Consider the following 17,816-nt stretch of genomic DNA (forward strand, 5'->3'; position numbering starts at 1 on the left):
GAAGTCTGCCCCCACCCCCCACTCCCCAGTGAAGCCCACCTTTCATGGCCCAGTGACCCCTGCCCCAGTCTAAGCTTCCCCTGATCCCAACCACACACCTGCCTGTCGAGTTGCTGCCCCAGTCCTGTTGCTCTCCGGGCACTGGGCCTTGGTGATCCATCTGCAGATGCTCTGCTCCCTCACACCGCAGCTGAGTCTGACTGAGGTCAGAGGGGGGTAAGGCATGGTGCAGGAGGTTAGTCATCTTCCTTCTGCTTCTCCTCCACCCCACGGCCCCGTTCTCTCGTCCTGCCCAGTCACTGGCTTCTTGCTCAGCCAATCCCAGTTCCGTAGCAAGTCCTTGTCTTCAGTCTCTTTGGCCAGCCAGTCCCAGTTCTCCCAACACCTTCTTCTATCTAAATTTCCCCTCCCAACCCACTGGTGCCTAGTTCTGGTCTCCCTTTCAGGCTTCTCCTCTAACCTAAGTCTCCCTCAACCCCTCCTTTCCCTCCCTGGTTTCTTGTCCAAATCGCTTTACTCAGCCTGTGTCAGTTTGTCCTTTGCATCCCATTTCCATGTCAACTCCCTATCCCTCTCCCTCACCGTGGTTCCAGTTTGCACAGCCAGCCAGTCCCCAGTTTCCCCTGGCTCCTTGTCTGATTTCAATGTTCCCCCTCCCCGAGGGAGCTGACCACTAACATACCTTTCCAGCAGGCACCAAATACCACTACTTCTCTTGAATTTGAAATGTAATTTCCTAGTGTTTTGCTTGAATTAAAAAGCAGAAATTCTGCAAAGGTCAAAAGACTAAAAAAAGTTTTTTTAACAACCATAATTTGCAAGGAAGCACTGTTATTTTGAGGACTGGATCAATTCTGCATGCTTACTTTACCATCTATAGCCTATTTAATGCTTCCAAGCTGAGACTTGTAGCATTTCTCTTTCTAGTTTGTCAGGTAAAGCATAGTACAGTGGTGATTATGTTACTAATAAATAGTACTCTACTTATGCTACTGAGGGGGAAAAGATGAGTTAATTTTTAATGGCCTAAGGGTTTTATTTTGAACTTAATCATGTGCCACCTATAAAAAAATAAGCAGAATAATTTAGTCCCCAAGCTTGTGACTGACTCCATCTGGGCAGCCCCTTGTGCCTGCACAGAGCCCCATTGATTTTGGCTGCAGGATCTGGGCCTTATGTAATACTTTCCATCTCCAAAGCCTTTTCCGGGCATTAAAAATTATAATTTTATTTAATTTGCTTCTTTTTAAATCATGTGAGTGATGAGGGTATTCTGCCAGTGGTCTGTACATAGCTTGAGAGAAACTTGCCTGGTATATTAGGAAAATTCCAGGAAAGGTTATCAGAGGCAAAGCATAAAACAACCCAAGAAATTTACTGAAAAGATCATATGACACATGACTTCTAAACTTTTTATAATTGCAGGAAAATTGGTTGAATGGATGTGAGCAGGTCAGTGTCAATGTAAAGCTGCAGGACCTGAATTTACACAGTTGATCACCTTACATTTTACTGAGCTTGGCAGTTTGACAAGGCTGCTACTTTACCCAGTTTCATAGACTCTAAGGCCAGAAGGGACCATTGTGATCGTGTAGTGTGACCTCTTGTACAATACAAGCCACAGAGCTTCTCCAAAATCATTCCTACAGCAGGGCTTTTTGAAAAAAAGTTTCCAATCTTGATTAAAAATTTATCTGTGATGGAGACTCTGCCACGACCCTTGGTAAATTGCTTCAATGGTGACTTATTCTCACTGTTCATATGCCTTATTTCCAGTCTGAATGTATCTAGCTTCACCTTCTGGCCGTTGGATCATGTTATACTTTTCTCTATTAGATAAACCACTTTTGAGGAGTTCTTTCTTGGTACTTAGTGCAAACACTGTTTGCCATCAGCAGGCTCTCAGTTTTTCTTTACCCCTTTCTACAATATTTTTTTTTTTTTAAGAAAAGAAGTTGGAAAATACAAGAAAAATTTCACTCTGCTGGGTGGCAACTTGTTTGCACAGTTTACTGGTAAAGTTGCAGCTGAATGCAAAATTCCACTTTAGATGCACGAAGTGCACGGCCGTGAAAAGTGTATTTTGATTTTTCTGCCTACAAACACTCCCTCCCCAACCAATGGAAATTTAAGCAAGGCCAGAGTTTTGTAGGTCTCGTAAAACACGTCATGATGAAGTCTAAATAAAATCTTTCTCTATCAGCCTCTGTATCACCCACACTGTCCCCTCCTCTGGGAACTATCATGCCCATTTTAAGGTCCCCTAAGCTTGTGAGGACCTTAAAACACCAGTCGTGTTTGTTGGGAGTTTGTATTGCATTGTGCATCAGGAAAAGGAAGTGGGTAACATGGGAAACAAATTTGGCCAGTTCTCTTTGTGAGAGTGCGAAATTTCATGAAGCAAATCAGAATGTCCATTCATTTTTGAATGCAACCACCTTCCTTTGTATCCTTGGCCAGTCATGCAATTTAATGTGGGATCTTGTTCCATGATCCTATTCCTTTTAAAGATTTTAGTACCATAGAGCATCTGGTAGTTTTTATTTCACCTCAGAAAGTCTGTATGAGAGGTACTGTGGGGAGAATGAGGTCAGTTATTGTCATCTTCGCAGTACAAGATAAAAGGCCAGTTTTTCTGCCCTGTGTAGGTTACACCAGTGCAAAGTTGATATTAATTGCAGACCATTCTGATAGTGTGTTCCACCCACTTTGCACTCAATTGGGACAGGGACAGTGGGACTACACAAGGTGTAAAGTAGTGGTGCATCAGCACAAGAGGGTCTGAGTCTTTTCTCACTCACAAAAGAGTAAATCAGAAGTGAGAGTACAATCAAGTCCAGAAAATTCTTTTGAAAAGGCACTTGCAGCAAAGGTTGTCAAGGTAACAGCTTTTCAGGGTGCTTAATAATATAAAATAATAAGCACTTACACAACTCTTTGCAGCTCCAAAGCACATTAATTCTCCCAATATTCCTATGAGATATGTGAAGAGCATCATCCCCATTTCACAAATATGGTGAAGCCACAGTAGAGAAGTTAAATGACTTGTCCATGGCCACACAGTGAGTCAGTGGCAGAGCTGATAGGGAATTTAAGAATTCCTTGCTCCTGGTTCCATCCAGAGGGAGATTCATCTGGAGGGCAGACTAGGGTCTTTTCTTCACTGCAGTGTAGCTCAAGGGATAGCTTGAGTTTTGGCCCTAATCTGATTTTCGTGGTCAAGTAATGCTGATGCTTAAGCTACTTGAGAGGAGTTAATTCAAGGGTTGATACCCCAAGCCAATACTGCAGTGAAGAAAAGCTCTTGATGACTGTCATGATGCCTTCTTTAAAGTCTTTGTATCTAGTCTCCTGCCCAGTTTATTAGGCCATTCTGCCTTGTTCCATGCTGGCCATGTCACATAATTGTTTGGAGGCTTTGTGAATACGAACATGACTGAGGACTTGTATACACTGGATTTTTTAGTCACTGGATAGCAACACTGGCCTTGCCATACCAGTGCAAGCCTCTAGTATAGACACGCCCCACTAGTTCAAGTCCTGGTTGACACCATGGGGTAAGCTGAACTAGTGCAAGTCATGGTTCAATCAGTAGTGCATGGTCACACTGATGCAGCTGCCCATGGCTAATAACCTCAGTGTAGACAAGGCCTAAGATTCTGACCTATGGTAGATCTACTAGCTGGAGAGGTGATGTGACAGAAAATATTATAATAAGACATATAAAGGCAGCAGATGTCCCAACAATGATCCTGCTCCCGCTGAAAGCAATGGTAACACTCCCATGAACTTCAGATGAAGCATTATCTGGCGCAATATGGGCTTATGTCCAATTAAAAAAAAAGAGGAAAAATGGATCAGAATGAGTAATTTTAATGTATTTAAATTAAAGAATTTATTTTTCTAAAAAAATCCCCAAACAAAACCAAAACAAAACAGTGGTTTGATCTAGATACAGCAGCACTGTGACATTATTAGACATTATGTACGAAGAATTCAAGCAGCCATAGAACACAGAAGCCATTATCTTCAGTAATAACCTCAAAATGAAACTAGTTTCATAAAACAATGTTAGAATCTCCCTGTAATAAAACAACAACAAAAAACCCTTTGGATACTAGAATGATTTTTTGTGTGTGTACAATGTCAACAGCCACTAGTTCTTCTAATTGAGAACATCTGCTTTAATTTATTACAAAACTGATTTGTTGACTGAATTATGAAAGACAACTTTAACATTTCTTTAGAAGTGTCTGTTCCCCTTACAGAGACTACAGTATTAGCAGTGCTTAAAAACATTTACTCCTGGATATGCTTTTCAAATTAGATCAGAATACTATTGTGTGTGTGTGTGTGTTAATACCAAATGTGAATTTTAATTTTCGAAGCAGGTGAAAAGACTAGTCGTAATATGAAACTCTGCAGTTTTACAATTTAATCATTAGTCAGATATGGGCAAATACAAGATGGTTCATGAAATTTTTAGATCTATCTACATTGCTTGGAAATGCAAAATGAAGTTTTTACATCCTCCACCTTCAAAGGAAAGGCAAAAAGTTGAGTCTTTTAGATGATTGTCCAGTATTTAAAAAGTGCAATCAAAGGAGATTGCACTCAACACATACAATATAACTCACATGGACTGGTTAATAAACACACTGAACAGCTGTGGAATGACAAGAATGGAAAATACATTTATAATCCAGGCACTATCTGACATGTTTCTTCTTTCCTGGTAGTGATGGTTCCTTGGGGGCCATTTGATTTCCAGAACGCCTGGGATTCCCTTTTGAAGTCCTTTGATCCTAGAAATGTGATAATCTCTTTAGTTTTCATAGATGGGCCAGTGAGTTTTCCCAACGTTTGTCCAACATGCATCATTCTGATTTTACACAGCATTTCAGTTATTCAGTATCTAGGAATTCTGTCACATGTGGAACAACTGTTCAGCAGGCAAAGAGAGATTTTGAAGTTTAACTGGTGATTATTTTTTGTCCCCTCCCTCATAGACATTTGTTTTTAATATAAAAAGGGGAGGATCTTGAATGATTGCTATTACTGATTAGCTCTGAAACAAGGAAACGAACACTTTAAAGTCTATACTGTTAGCTCCGCAGGAGGTCTCGCTGCTGAAGCAAAGTGCATAAAATCTCAGCAGCTCAAAGGAACTAGGACAAACTATTCGAAAAAAATCATGAACCCTTATTTACGTGAGTCGTCTCACTGAAGTTACATAGGTAAGAGCTGCTAGATGAGGCTCAATTCATTCAAATCAAAAACAATTAATATTGATACTTAGCATTTTTTTTTTTTTTTTGGTCTAGAGACTTCTGAGTGCTTTCCGAAGGTGGCTAGGTTTCATTACTCCTTTTATCAGACCAGGGAAGCTGAGATGCGCATAGGTTAATTTTGTTGCCACGGGCAAGACAGAGAATCAGTGGCTGGCTTAGGGATAGAACCCAGCACTCCTGACTCCAAGTATAAACAAACAAACAGGGGAAACCTGAGCCAGACACAAGGAGATCATCTTAAATCAAAAATCACTCTGCCACTGCCAATATAAGTAATACATTGTTTAAGAGTCTCTCAGCGTATGGCTCTTCCTTTATAAAAAACATCTGATAGTATTCTGCAGTAACAGACCCCAGCATGGCAGCTGATATTTGTATTCCTGCAGAGTAGAGGGGCTATTAGTACAGACTGCTGTTGGCTGGCTTTAAACATTCTCTTACAGCACTGCATAAAAGCTAATAGTTGTTCTCGCTAAAGGAGGTTGCTGTCCTCCTGACACATGGGAATTTGGAATGAATAGGATTTAACCCTGTTTCCTCGGCTTTAGCCTAAGGACACTCATCGCTATCATTATTTTTTAGATAGGTGGAGTTAGTGCTTGTGAGAGGTCTCAAACTGATAGCTCTGTTTAGCCACAGCTTCTCTTGCACTTCCCTGCTAATGGTTCTCAACCCGGTCTGGGATAGACCAGGACCATCTCCCAGGATGAGGGCAGGTCAATCTCTGCGTCCATTCACTCCTTGGCCTCCCAGTTTTAAGGGCCTTCAAATGTGCCAGTGATGTTTTGGTGAAATGGGCACCTAGGCACTTATTAATGCTGTTATTTAAATTAAAGTAGCAGCCCAAGGCCACAAGCAGGACCGGGTCCCATTGTGCTAGGTGCTGTTTAAACACACAGGAAGACATGATCCCTGCCTGGAAAAGCAGACTAGCCCCGGGCGAAGAGAAGTCCAACTTTTCAAAGCAAAGAGAAGTCCAACTTTTCCAGTGCTGTTTAGATAATGCTCAGGAGCAGCTGATGAGCCATCTCATTTTGATCAACATATTTAACATGTGGGAGGGAGCCTTACAAACTTTGAACAACAAGAATTTGTGAACTTAAAGAAGAGAACCTTTCACATGAACATACCCACACACTAACCTAGTTCTCAAACTGTACTTAGGAGTTCATAGATACTGTATCTCCCTGTTTCTGCTTATTTTGTTTGTACTACAGAAGTTTGTTTATCTGAGACTTCTCTACTGAAAAGGATAATAGCAACTGACTTTGAAATGTGAGACTTGGGTGGAAAAAGTAAAGATGCCAGTTGGATCTAGCTTGGAAACATGAGAGTTGGCTTAACAAAAATACTCCCTGCTGGATATTGTGTGTTCTATTCTATGTATACTCTGAAGAAGAAGAAAAAAGCATCTGTATCCGGTAAGATACCAATCAATCAGCAAAGTTTGGCTACATGTTTCTTACAATGAAATTGGACACAGTTACCCGGGGAGGGGAATGATCACAAGTGACTTCAAAGATTTCTTAAAAACATTCCAAATTTTCTATGAAAAACAGAGAGTCAATTGAACAAATTCCTCTAAATATCTATATTATGTAGATCTGATTCAGCACTGCAAGAACGGTGTTCACTAACTTTCATTTGAATTCCTATTGGCTGCTTGGTTTGACCAGTTTTGTGCGTTTTTTCATTTGCATGAACAGGTTTTTGTTCACACATGTCTTAGGAATAGCTGTTTGTGCACGAACACCCTTATTTTCACATGAACAAGGTTATATGTGCAGACTCAAAAATATGTATTTGCTATTATTTTCATGTTTCAGAAGTTTCAATCATCCAAGCAGAAAGCAGAAAAAATGCCATGTGACTCCTTCACACACAACTCAAACAATCATTGAACTGGAAAGTTAATGAAGAACCCATAGACTGATGAGTAATTTTCAGCCTATCTGGAGAAGACTTAAAAATAAATCCAGTTGCAGAATTCAGAATCACTTTGTAAATGTTTTCCAAACATTTAAAGAGCTAAATTTGCTCAACAGTCTACTCATACAAATAATTCAACCAGCTCGAATCTTGTGCACTTCCCAAAAGGATCTTTGCTCTAATTGGAATGATAACAGATGAAATGAATCTTGTGCTGGAAAACTATGAAATAACTATTTCTTTCTACTCTTTTGCTATGTGCAAACCCATCTCAGAGCTATTCATTATGATTCAGAGTACTAAACACTCTCTTGCTAGCAGTATGCTCTATCCAAAGTAGTATAAAGAAATTATACAATCATTGAAGATCAGGGCTGGAAGGGACCTCAGGAGGTCATCTAGTCCAACCCCTTGCTCAAAGCAGGACCAATCCCCAATTTTTGCCCCAGATCCCTAAATGGCTCCCTCAAGGATTGAACTCACAACCCTGGGTTTAGCAGGCCAACACGCAAACCACTGAGCTATCCCTCCCCCCCATGTTATAGGCCTGGTTTTCAGAGGTGCCGAACCCCCACAGCTCCCATTGACTTCAGATTGAATTGTGAGTATTCATCACCTCTGAGAACCAGGCTCCATGTATTTGGGGGAGTTAGGTTGTGCAACAAATTGGTTCACTAAAGTTCCATCCATAGATATCTGTGTTCCAATTTTTACTGGATCACATAAGTGAATGCGAGCAGTGTGTTCTCAGCCGAGTCTCAAGTAGGTTATTTAACACAAAATACTGCTCAGTTGGACATAGTAGGCAAGCGCTGTTCGGGAGACTCACAGGACGGGTGGTCAAGACTGGTATTGACTGGCAGTGTTGTGGCTACCCATGATGTTCCTTCGAGCCAGGGTTATCAATTGGTCATTCAGCCTTAACAAACAGCCTTCAAGGGAGGGTTCACTGTAATTAGGTTTTTCATCTCTAATCTAAATGTGGAGTGTTAAAACAACAACAAAAGAAAATGGAGTCTTCATGGACCAAATGGTTAAAAAGGCAGAGAATGAGCTCCTCATGCATATGCTCTGCACTCACCCACGTTTAACGATGAATATTAATATGTGACTCTTATAATGACTTTTATCCAAGAGCCTCATTGCACTTTACACATATTCATGATTTAAGCCTCACAACCCCTGCCCCACCCCGGGCGGCAGGCAAACATTATTATCCACATTCTTCTAATGGGCGATAGGTGCCTCTATAATGCTGCAAAATGAGGGAGTAGCAGCACTCAAAACAGAACCTAGGACCATGCTCTATCTACCACTCAGTGCTCCCTTTGCTTTGCATTTGTGCTTATGAATTAACCGGTTTGAGAGAGCACTGACGTACTGCGCACACAGATGAATCTGAGTGTAGTTCTGGCACGTGAACATCAGCCTTTCCCTTTGAAAAACTGTTTCCCCATAAGGATATTCTAGGCAAAGCAAGGAAAGTTCTACATACAAAGCTTCTCATGCACACTGGTACTGAAACAGTGAGCCCTACGTTAAGCCCCAGAGATACTGAGGTTCCTCTTCGAATTCTCACCTACATTTCTTGAAATTGGGGGAAATCCACCCTGATGCAGAGGGCCCATGCAAGGCCATCCACAGAACGCAAACTTTGCAAAAGGGGCCTAACACAAAGCCCACTACAGTAAGCGCACAGATTCCCGCTGACTTCAGAGGGCTTGCGTCAGAACATAAATGGAGAGTTTCACTCACACAGTACTTCTCTCTTCTCACGCCTACTAGTGAGTTGGAAGTATTACAACTAAACTGGAGACATAATTAGTCCAAATTCTCAGCATTCGCTTCTCCACATTCTTTCACCTCTGCTCAAATCTGCAGTGGCATCACTAACGCAGCTGAAACTGCTGGCATTCTCCCTGTTGGATCTTTGCATGGATAAAGTGAGGGGTAAACACCCTCTGTGCCACCGTGTCTTCCCAGAACATCAGTCAGAAAGAAAAGGGAGACCATTTTTCATTACTGTTTTGGATTGTTTACAACACGGTCTTAATTATCTGTATCTCTACAAGTGATTGAGAGAACCTACAACCTTATTAGTTGACCTACGGGGTGTCTTGGCTTCTTGGCATTCTGTACTCCATAACAAACGCACATCAGCCCAGTACATACATACATAGCCCAATATCTCCATTTCTTTCTCCATCAGCTAATTTACAAAAATTAAATTTTTCTGACCCTGTTCTCTGTCCTTTACTGACCTTAAGTTGTTCTAGAACAGGGATCGGCAACCTTTGGCATGCGGCCCACCAGGGTAAGCCCTCGGAGGGCTCCGGGCCGGTTTGTTTACCTGCTGCATCTGCAGATTCGGCTGATCGCGGCTCCCACTGGCCGCGGTTCGCCGCTCCAGGCCAATGGGGGCTGCGGGAAGCCACGGCCAGCACAACCCTCGGCCCGCGCCACTTTCCACAGCCCCCATTGGCCTGGAGCGGCGAACCACGGCCAGTGGGAGCCGCGATCAGCCGAATCTGCAGATGCGGCAGGTAAACAAGCCAGCCAGGGGGCTCTTACCCTGGTGGGCCTCATGCCAAAGGTTGCCGATCCCTGTTCTAGAACTTACTTTATTTTGAGTCCTTATCATTCATGGCTTTTCCTGTAAAAAACCTCATGTACTCTGTTGCTCTTTCTGTGTTGGCCAAGGAAACCAGTTTCACATCAGCATAGGTGCCGACTCTGTGGGTGCTCTGGGGCTGGAGCACCCACAAGGAAAAAATGGTGGGTGCTGAGCATCTACCGGCAGCCCCCTTATCAGCCCCTGCCCCCCCAGTGTTTGCCACCTGCCAGCTGGCCCCGCTGATCAGCACCTCCCCCTCCCTCCCCGCGCCTCCTGCCTGCCGCGATCAGCTATTTTGCGGTGTACAGGAGGCTGCGGGGACAGGGAGGAAGAGCAAGGGCTCAGCGTGCTGGGGGGGAGGGGGCGGAATGGGGCAGGAAGAAGTGGGGTGTGGGTGGAATGCAGGCAGGAAGAGGCAGGGTGGGGCCCGGGAGGAAGGGGTAGAGTGGGGGTGGGGCCTGGGGCAGAGCCGGGGGTCGAGTACCCCTGGCACATTAGTAAGTCGGTGCCTGTGCACACCAGTCTAATCAAAGAAATGCAGGGCTGGAAAGGACTTCAAGAAGTCATCTAGTCTATCCTCCCATACTGAGGCAGGATTAAATATATCTAAGCCATCCCTGACAGGTGTTTGTCTCACCTGTTCTTAAAAGCCTCCAATGATGGGGATTCCAGAAGCTCTCTAAGTAACCTGTTCCTTATGGCTAATTAAACATACATGTAATTCTTGCTAGAAAGATGCTAACCCAGTTTCCCTGGGCAGCACAGACCTGGTCTAACCTTAGCGTAATGGTTTAATTCTTAGACATGACATGTCAGGCATCAGTTGTCCCAAAGGTTTAGAAAACTCAATCAATTCAGCAACCATTATAAAAAAACATGGTCAACCAAACTATTTTACAGCAAATGTTGAATTCATCAGATTCTGTCTACACCAGTGGGGCAAATGTTTCCCAATATCCGTTGAAATGGGTGAAGCTGTGTTTGACACTTGATGTCCTACATGGCATGTTTGAGAATAGATACACTCCTAGCATATAGTATGCTTTTGTTAACTGGTTCATAGTATGGATATTGAACATGACTGAGCCCATCTATACCAGTGGGACAATTGTTTTAAACAATGATTTGGGGTAGCCTGAGATGATGCATTGTGGAATCAAAAAAGAGCAAATGATACTGTTTTACAATGGGCACTGAACTCAGCTAACTCTCTGTACTGGGACAGTCGTTTCATCACCGGTTGAGGGGGCCAGAAAAGGAGCCATACAGCCTAAGGGCTCTAGAACAGCTCACTTGACAGTGGACATGGGTCGGAATGGATATAATGGATGTGAACAAGTTGAGATCCAGAGCTGAACCTTCCTGGCTTGGTTCTGTCCTCTATAGCTTCCCTGACCAGCACAGACAGGGCTATTGAGTCAATCTCCTGGTAGCTCTGTGACATAAGTAACTGTTGTAAAAGCCTCTCACTTGTGGCCTGATCCTGTATCACTGAAATCAATGGGAGCTTTGCTGTTATTTTCAATGGGTGCAGGATTTCAGGCCTTTGAAGAACTGAGGACAACTTGCCTTTCTTATCTCCCCTTGCTAACATTTGTTCTTTCTCTCATTAGCAATAGTAAAAAAAGTTTGAAAAGGAGGAGGGCTTAAAACAGGGTTCCATTAAAAACAATAATATTGTGATGATCTAACAACAAAAATAAGTGCAAATCTCAACAGTGCTGGTCCCATGACATTACGAACTTCAGACATAGCAAATAGTATTCTTAGATGCGGCAAAGTCTTGACTACGTATTTTAGCATTTAACACAAGACTTTACAAACCAAGAAAGAGGAAAAATGTATGCAGTGTTGCTGTAAGCCAAATATACAGATGTAAAATAATTAAGAATAAACTGTGCCATAAAAATGCATGTCAGTAAAACCAACTTGATAAAGTGAAATATGAATAATTTTCTACACTTACTAAAAAGAACGATTTCTCATTTGAGGCTCTGGAAGTCTTGAGTCACATTTCTTTTAAAAAAAAGTCTTAAAACACATGGCTTTACAGCTGCTGCTCAGAAAATATACACCCCAAAGTCTGACTTTCATTTAAATACAAATGTACAAAATGTAAACTGAGACAATAGAGAAATTTACAAAACTTTTCTTTAAAAATAATAAAGACAAAATTCAGTTCTAGTATGATGCTATTTAAATACGTGCAAGTAGTCATGTTCGTTGAATTTCTATTGCAATGTTCTAAATAGACAAATCTGATTCACACCATCTTGAGTGCCACCTCCAAAAACAGACCTGAGTGGAAATTTCTTCATAAAATGTGAGGCTCCACTGGAAGGAATGGATAGAATATCTCCATTGCTGGGAGATCATTTATTTTTTAACTCAACGGTGGATGCTCTCTCATCCTTAGAAGCTCCATAGATTATAGTGGAAGGATGCAACACGTTGTTTCATGAAAGTTGAGTTCAAACTAGCTGCTTCCGGTGGAGTTTGAACTTACATGGTTTGAATTTATGTGGTGATTTAAACTCGCCTTTGAATTCGGTGAACTCTTTGAATTGTTTTGATGCTGGAGAAAGGAGAAAACAATTATATTTATATCCCCCAAACATCCCAGTCCTCCCATCTGTCTCACATTTTGGTCGTGTCATATTATCCCGCCTACTTCTGGTCTTGTAACATTGTGAAGATTTACTGAAATAAAAATTATGCAGCGTGCTTGCCCTTATTTTCCATGGGTCAGGAGAACCATGGGAGCTCTCCAGAGACACAGAGCAGAGGATACACGTTAGAGGAGTCAATTCAATACAGCACAAACCGTTCTGGCCTCCTAAGCTTTGTCTTCCTCAGAGCATACCTGCTAACATTTAGGGAGACATGCCTTGTAACTCCAGTGTAATATGCTGGGTTCAAAATGTTATGTGTAAAAGTGGTCAATATGGTTCTAAAAAATAAGGCCTGTCACTCTTAAATAGGGATGATGGGTAGGTCTGTCAGAGCCAGCACAGCAAGAAGTGTTAGGAATGGCACACGGGGGCACAGCATACTCCAGTGCAAAGAAGACACAGTGCTGCGCATGCACCACTGTAAAATAAGAAAACCAAGTCTCAGTCGTGAGCTCCACTCATGCAGCAGGGAGGCCAGGTGGAGAGAGACAGAGGAGGTGCTTGTTTTGGGAGGGAGCAGCAGGGTTTGGGTTCATTAGCATGACTAGTTCTCCCAGCCTGGCAGCCAGCTTTGCTAATGCCCCATTCTTAGCAGGTGTTCTTTTCATGGACAGTCCCCAGTAGCCCTGGACACAAAGGAATCAGCAGGGATGGCAGAGCTGCCCTTTGTTGGACATAGGTGCTGAGCCAGGGGTTACTAAGAGCCTGTGAGGGTGGGACTGAGACCAATGTCCGGAGTAGAAGGTGTCCTTGCTAAATTCCAGCCTAAACTACCTGCAGCCTGTTGAGGGGAACATGATAAACAACAGAGCTGGTCAGGAAATGGGATTATTTTCTGCAGAAAATTCAGATTTTTCAGCAAAATATCAAAAACTGAAATATTTCAGCCAACCCCCAAAATACTTGGATTTGGAAATGTTGCTGTGATGCCCCTTTGAGAGTCGCATTTCAGATGCCTCATGCTCCCATTCTCCTCTATGGGCCAGATTCCCTGGTCGGACAACATCTCCTATGGTCTGGGCATTCGTTTATTTAATGAAAAATTGACATTTTCCATGAAAAGCAGACAATTTTCTCTCTCACCCACACAATCATGTAACTTACAAACCCAATTTTCCATTAAAAAAAACAGCTTAGATGGAAACATTTCAACCAGCCCTAATAAATATCAGACTAGCTATGGCCAGGTCTTAGAAAGTTGGAAGTACTGAGTCAAATAAGAACTCCTAGGTGCAGACACTTATTTGAACCACCTGAACATACAGAATCTTCAGAAAATTACAAGGAAACTGTGAGAACAAACCTTCCCTGGCATTTCATGTCTCTCTCATGATGGACATACCATAAGGGCAGCACACATATCACACAGGAAAGTTCATCAGGACTCGGAGACACAGGCGCCGACTTTGCAAAGTGCCAGAGAGTGCTCGACTCCCGGCCCCACCCCGGGCCCCACTCTTCCTGCCCTTACCCCACCTCTTCCCACCCACTTCCACCCTCCACCCCGCACGTGTTGTGTCCTCGCTCCTTCCCCCCTCGCCCCTCAGACTTCTGCACACTGTGAAACAGCTGATTTCAGCAGGCGGGAGCTGCCGGGAGAGAGGGGCCCGCTGGCAGGCAGGTGGGAGGGAGGGAGGGAAGGGGGATTGATAGGGGGACTGCTGGTGGCGTGCTGGCTCAGCACGCACCATTTTTCCCCCAAGGGCTGCTCCAGCCCCAGAGCACCCACAAAGTCGGCACCTATGCTCAGAGAGGCTCTTTCTGTTACATTTAAGATCTCACCTGACGTTTAAATATTCTATGTAGTAATCCTTTCTTGGGTGGCTCGGGGGGGTAGCTTTTGTTTAGGTCTGGTGAAATAGTACCATTTGGTCCAAACACATTTAGTTCTTTAAAACACTCTGTTTCTATCATCTGGTAAAACACAGAAAGAATAAAAAGAGATGATGCATTATTACTATTATTTATTAATATTACAAGAAACTCCAGATGCCCCAATCGGGATCAGGGGCCCCATTATGCTAAGAGTTGTACAAGCATGAAATAAAAGACAGTCCCTTCCCTAAAGAGCTTACAGACTAAAGAGGGACAAGATGTGACAGGAGGTGTAGGAACCAACAAGGGCCAATCAGCAACAGAACACTTCTCTGGCTATTATTGTTAGGCAGTTTACTGTGGATGTAGTAGCAGAGATGGGTCTGAAGGTGTACAGTCTTCTGATGGCTTGTTAAATTGAACTGAGTAACTCTAAGGCCCTAGAGTGGGAAAATCAGAGTTAACGTCACAACCAAAACACCACTTTCAGTTTCACTGGGAGCTTCCGTAACTAAGCAGTTCTGACCGCTGATGCTGTCAGCCCAAGATGACCTGACCGTAGCCACCTCGAGGAAGAGTCTCACTGTTCAAAACAGCAAGGCAGTTTAGTCAGCTTTCTCACCATATTCATCACCTCCCATGAGGTGCTGTCAGCATGCCAAGGAATCAATACAGTGTAAAAAGCATCTTTTGCCATCAAGGGTTTGAATGGGGAAAGTATATTGTGTTCGAGTAATAGCTGAACCCCTCTCTGTACTGGCAATATAACCTAACAGATGGCTTCAATCTCTAATGTATAAGCTTCTGCACTATTCCAATACGTCTTACTAAGAGAATGCCCCATTCAATTTTGCATTGTTTTTCTTTTCTACATTGGAGAATATAAAATACGGATTGGCCTGAACCCAAAAGGCCAGTTTTGAGCCCCCATAAACTATGGGGAAGTTTATACTTGGATCTGAACTTTACAGCTGGCTCTGTTTCTACCGCAGGCAGAACAAATCCCCCAATCAAAAACCCTGGCACTTCAGAAAAGTTCAGATCCAGATTCAAATGCAGCAGCTGGGGCCCATCAGATACAAAATAATGAATGAGATGAGTGTCACGGATAGAGAGCCACATTAAGGCAGAAATCCATTCCGCAGAAGTTCTTTAGAGCCGTTATCAGAACATCTCTATGGAGACCAGCAGGAGGAAGTACAGGAGAACCCTTGCCAATTTATACAAATATGCAGAATCTGCAGATACAGTCACCTGAACCTGACATCTGTGGTACTTTATAGATCTTGAAAGAGTGCGTTTGTAACTTATGAATGCATTAGAGTCTGGCAAGTTACCCAGTGGGTATACATTACTGGAAGCATACAACTGCTCTTAAGCAGCCTGGGTTAGAGATTGCATTGGGGTGATATGATCATGATGTACCCTTACCTCATTCTGCCATGGAATAGATACGGATCCTGTGGAAAACTTGGAATAGAAATCATCATCTGTTTGGTCCAGGTTTACTCCTTTCACTGTGGAGAATTGCTCGATGTCTAACACATCCTTGCAGTACACGGCTCTGGGCTGTCTCGGGAGAAAAAGTAGGAGAGAAAATGTCTTTGAGTCTGGACATGTGCCTTTATTCACACACACATTCAAGTGAGAATGTCTGACCACAAGCGACTAGCCACATCCTGCCTTCCTATACTTGCTCTGCCCATGTGTTTATCGTCACAGGCTGACTTGCTTTAAGCATTTAAAGCTTCCACTTTGAAGTCCTTACAGCATCAGCAGAACCATAGTGGGCTTTAGTCATCCATGTAGCACATGGCTAAGAGGTGATGTGACGAGGACAGAAAAAATAAGATAAGGTTAAAAAAAAGGATCAAAAAAATAGAAGCACTGTTTTCTTTTAGAGAGGGGGACACACACAGGCCATTCAAAGACTAGAAAATCTGTACAAAATGCACACCTGGGATGGCTCTGTCTGCCCCAGATGGAAGTCTCATTCTCCTCAGCCAGCTGTGGAGTTTGCAAGCTTGAAGCTTTAAAGGAATTTGTACTAAATGCTAAAGAACACAGAAGAGGTTTGGAGTTTTTCTGTTGTTTGTGTTAATAGCTCAGCTCTTTCTCAGCTGTTGGAAGCTCTCTAGAGCCATTCCTATGAACTGCTACAATTTTCACTGCTGTATTTCTACAGATGCAAAGTCAAATACCTTGAACTATTTTATTATTGCTCTTAGCTCTCTGGAATGACTGCTACGTCACTTTGAAGAGACATTTTCCTCAGCTAACACACCAGTAGTCAGCCATATTGAACAGAAAACAGAAATACTCCCTAGTGGTTACTTAACATGGACTCATTGCATGTCCATAGAACCTACCCTAGCTGCACAAAGTTACCCTTTAATAAGGGCATAACCAAGATGCAGCTTGCAGGACTAGTGTAGCCCACCGAATTCTACAACATGATCCACTTCCATGTTAAGGAAGATAGCGTAAGTGTGGCTTGCAAAGCCTAGAGATCCTAGCATGCAACTGAGCAGTCTGGCCAAATTAATCAAAATGAAATGCTACATGCTGGAATCTGTATTCTCTGTATGCTGTTCCTTCTTATTAAAGATGAGGACAGCTATAGTCTACTTAATTCTCTGTGGCAGTGTGGTCCAGTGGCAGAATGGGAGATGTGGGTTCTCTTCCCACCTCCATTCCTGACAGTGTGACCTTGGGAAAGTCAATTAACCTCTCTGTGCTTCAGTTACCCTCTCTGTCAAACGGTTATAACAATACTATACCTCTCTTTGTAAAGTGCTTTGAGATCTATGAATGAAGAGAGTTCTGTGAGTGCTGAATTATCTAGCTTAGATGCAGCTCTTGAGTTACCAATAAATTGCCAGGCTGCCCTTAATGGGGCAAAAAATTATGAGCCTCTACTTTAGCAAACACATGGATAATAGATGCCCTCTAGCCATTACATACCACAATTAAGCTTTCAGTAGGCTCTAGCTGATCCCATATTTGAGTCCAGAATTTTCTAATTTTCTTCAGGAGAAAGAAACACTAGTTTGTCTCCTATTTCTTCCCACTGAAGCAGGTCATAACACTCTGGGCTAATTGGCAGGAATAATGAGGCTACATAGTAAACTGCAAAGCCAACCAGAGCAGCTAAAGTAAACTTTTGTAGCTTTTAAACCACTTTGGTTTGATTGAGTTTGCAGCAATGCAAACCAGAGCTGCCAAATTGTTACTTTCCCTAATATGTTAAAACAACAATGTTTACTTAGAGCCATATGGGGACTTTAAGGCTAGAAGGCCTAGCCAGATAGACAGGCTTGGAAGAGGAAAATAACCATGGAACTCTGTGCATGGGGAGGAGCAGTAGCGGATTAATGATTTTGCCCTAGGCCCAGAAATAATTGCCACCCCCCCCGCAGCTCACCTCCGCTCCGCCTCCTCCCCTGAGCGCGCTGCCAGGTCCTGCTTCTCCCCGCTCCCTGCCAGTGCTTGTGC

General features: G+C 43.0%; 1 protein-coding gene across 1 annotated transcript in view; it reads right to left on the reverse strand.

Moving 5' to 3' along the window:
- Positions 1–3,920: 3,920 nt before the first annotated feature.
- GRK5 (G protein-coupled receptor kinase 5) overlaps positions 3,921–17,816 on the reverse strand; it is a 223,437-nt gene continuing 209,541 nt past the window's right edge. The window contains exons 14-17 of the mRNA XM_084633433.1: positions 15,753–15,890; positions 14,289–14,420; positions 12,341–12,409; positions 3,921–4,805 (exon numbers count right to left, since the gene is read on the reverse strand). Coding sequence (XP_084489559.1) covers positions 4,710–4,805; positions 12,341–12,409; positions 14,289–14,420; positions 15,753–15,890 — 435 coding nt within the window. The 3' untranslated portion in view covers positions 3,921–4,709. The remainder of the gene's footprint in view (positions 4,806–12,340; positions 12,410–14,288; positions 14,421–15,752; positions 15,891–17,816) is intronic.

Source organism: Lepidochelys olivacea (assembly GCF_965140295.1).
Source record: "Lepidochelys olivacea isolate rLepOli2 genome assembly, chromosome: 7".
Lineage (NCBI taxonomy): Eukaryota > Metazoa > Chordata > Testudines > Cheloniidae > Lepidochelys > Lepidochelys olivacea.